This window comes from Microtus oregoni, unplaced genomic scaffold (genome assembly GCF_018167655.1).
Source record: "Microtus oregoni isolate MIOR12 unplaced genomic scaffold, Mior012 000059F_ref0000304, whole genome shotgun sequence".
Lineage (NCBI taxonomy): Eukaryota > Metazoa > Chordata > Mammalia > Rodentia > Cricetidae > Microtus > Microtus oregoni.
This window is the reverse complement of record NW_024543835.1, coordinates 9,869,154-9,870,684: the sequence shown is the minus strand read 5'-3', so window position 1 is coordinate 9,870,684 and position 1,531 is coordinate 9,869,154. Positions and strand designations below refer to the sequence as shown.

At 44.2% G+C, this 1,531-nt stretch overlaps 1 protein-coding gene across 1 annotated transcript; it reads left to right on the top strand.

Moving 5' to 3' along the window:
- Positions 1-282: 282 nt before the first annotated feature.
- On the top strand, positions 283-1,260 carry LOC121438951 (melanoma-associated antigen B18-like). Its single transcript, XM_041639457.1, has one exon. The coding sequence runs from the start codon at positions 283-285 to the stop codon at positions 1,258-1,260; it is 978 nt and encodes a 325-aa protein (XP_041495391.1).
- Positions 1,261-1,531: the final 271 nt, after the last annotated feature.

Sequence of the window (1,531 nt, the reverse complement as noted above, 5' to 3'; positions counted from 1 at the left end):
ATCTACCAACAGAGACTGTACAAATTATGTCATCCTCTGTTTTTCAGGGTGATCTCTTCTCTAACCTGTTTGTATTACAATCTTTTTTTTTTTTTTTTTTTTTTTTTTTTTTTTTTTTTTTGGTTTTTCGAGACAGGGTTTCTCTGTGGCTTTGGATCCTGTCCTGGAACTAGCTCTGTAGACCAGGCTGGGCTCGAACTCACAGAGATCCGCCTGCCTCTGCCTCCCGAGTGCTGGGATTAAAGGCGTGCGCCACCATCTTTGTTCCCCACTACAGTCATCATGCCTCGTGGCCAAAAGAGCAAGCTCTGTGCCCGCGAGAAGCGCCGTCAGGCCCGTGCCCAAAATACAGTGGAGGAACCGGCCTCTCCCGATCCTTCCTATGAGGGTCCAGATCAGGCTAGTCCTGCTGCTGGTATGCCTACACCTCCGAACACGATGCAGGGGGCACACTGTACCTTTTCACACACATATGAAAATACAGGTGCCAGAAACCAAGATGAGAAAAGTTCAGATGATTCTGATGACATCGAGGTCTGGAGTAAAGATCCCACAAACCACAAAGTAATCTTACTGGTAAGGTTCCTGATGGAGAAGTATCAAAAGAAGGAGGTTATTACAAGGGCAGATATGCTGAAGTGTGTTATCAAAACATCAAAAAACCACTTCACTGAGATCCTAAAGAGAGCCACAGAGCACATGGAACTAGCCTTTGGTGTTGATCTGAAGGAAGTCGATCCTATCAGGCACTGCTATGCCCTTTTCAACAAACTAGACCATACCTATGATGGAGTAAAGGAAGAAAAAATGCTCAATACTGGCCTATTAATGATGGTTCTTGGTGTGATCTTCAAGAAAAATAACTGTGCCTCTGAAAAGGAGGTCTGGGACGTGCTGAATATGATGGGTGTATATGCTCACAAGAAACACTTCATCTATGGAGAGCCTAAGAAAGTTATCACTGAGGATTTGGTCAGGCTGAAGTATCTGGAGTACCGAAAAGTGCCCAACAGCAATCCTCCATCCTTCGAATTCACATGGGGTTCCAGAGCCCAGGCTGAAATCAGCAAGATGAAAATCCTGGAGTTTTGGGCCAAGATCCATGATACTACACCAGAAGCCTTTGGATCCTTGTATGAAAAAGCTGTGAAAGGTGAAGAAGAAAGAGCTCAAGCCAGGTCTGCAGCAAGGGCTCGCAAGGCTGCTATGTCCAGTTCACATTCGAAAGCCATGACCAGCAGCTCCTCCCATGCTAAGTAATAGCTAAGGCTATTTCCTCACTATTTGTTTAAAAAGGTATGGCAGCTACCTAATAGTGGAGGGCTAATATGGGTTGAGGGGAATAAGTGCTTATATTTCTTTCTCTGTTGTATATTTGTAACTTCCAGTTTTACCTTTTTCCCTCTTTTGATTCTAGGTTATATTTTAAAGGTTGAAGTCTGACGATGTCCTGTGTGGAAATTAAAGACAGTGACCATTTTAAATTGTAGATGGGCAGCATAGAAGGAGCCCATTGAATACCACCATCGCT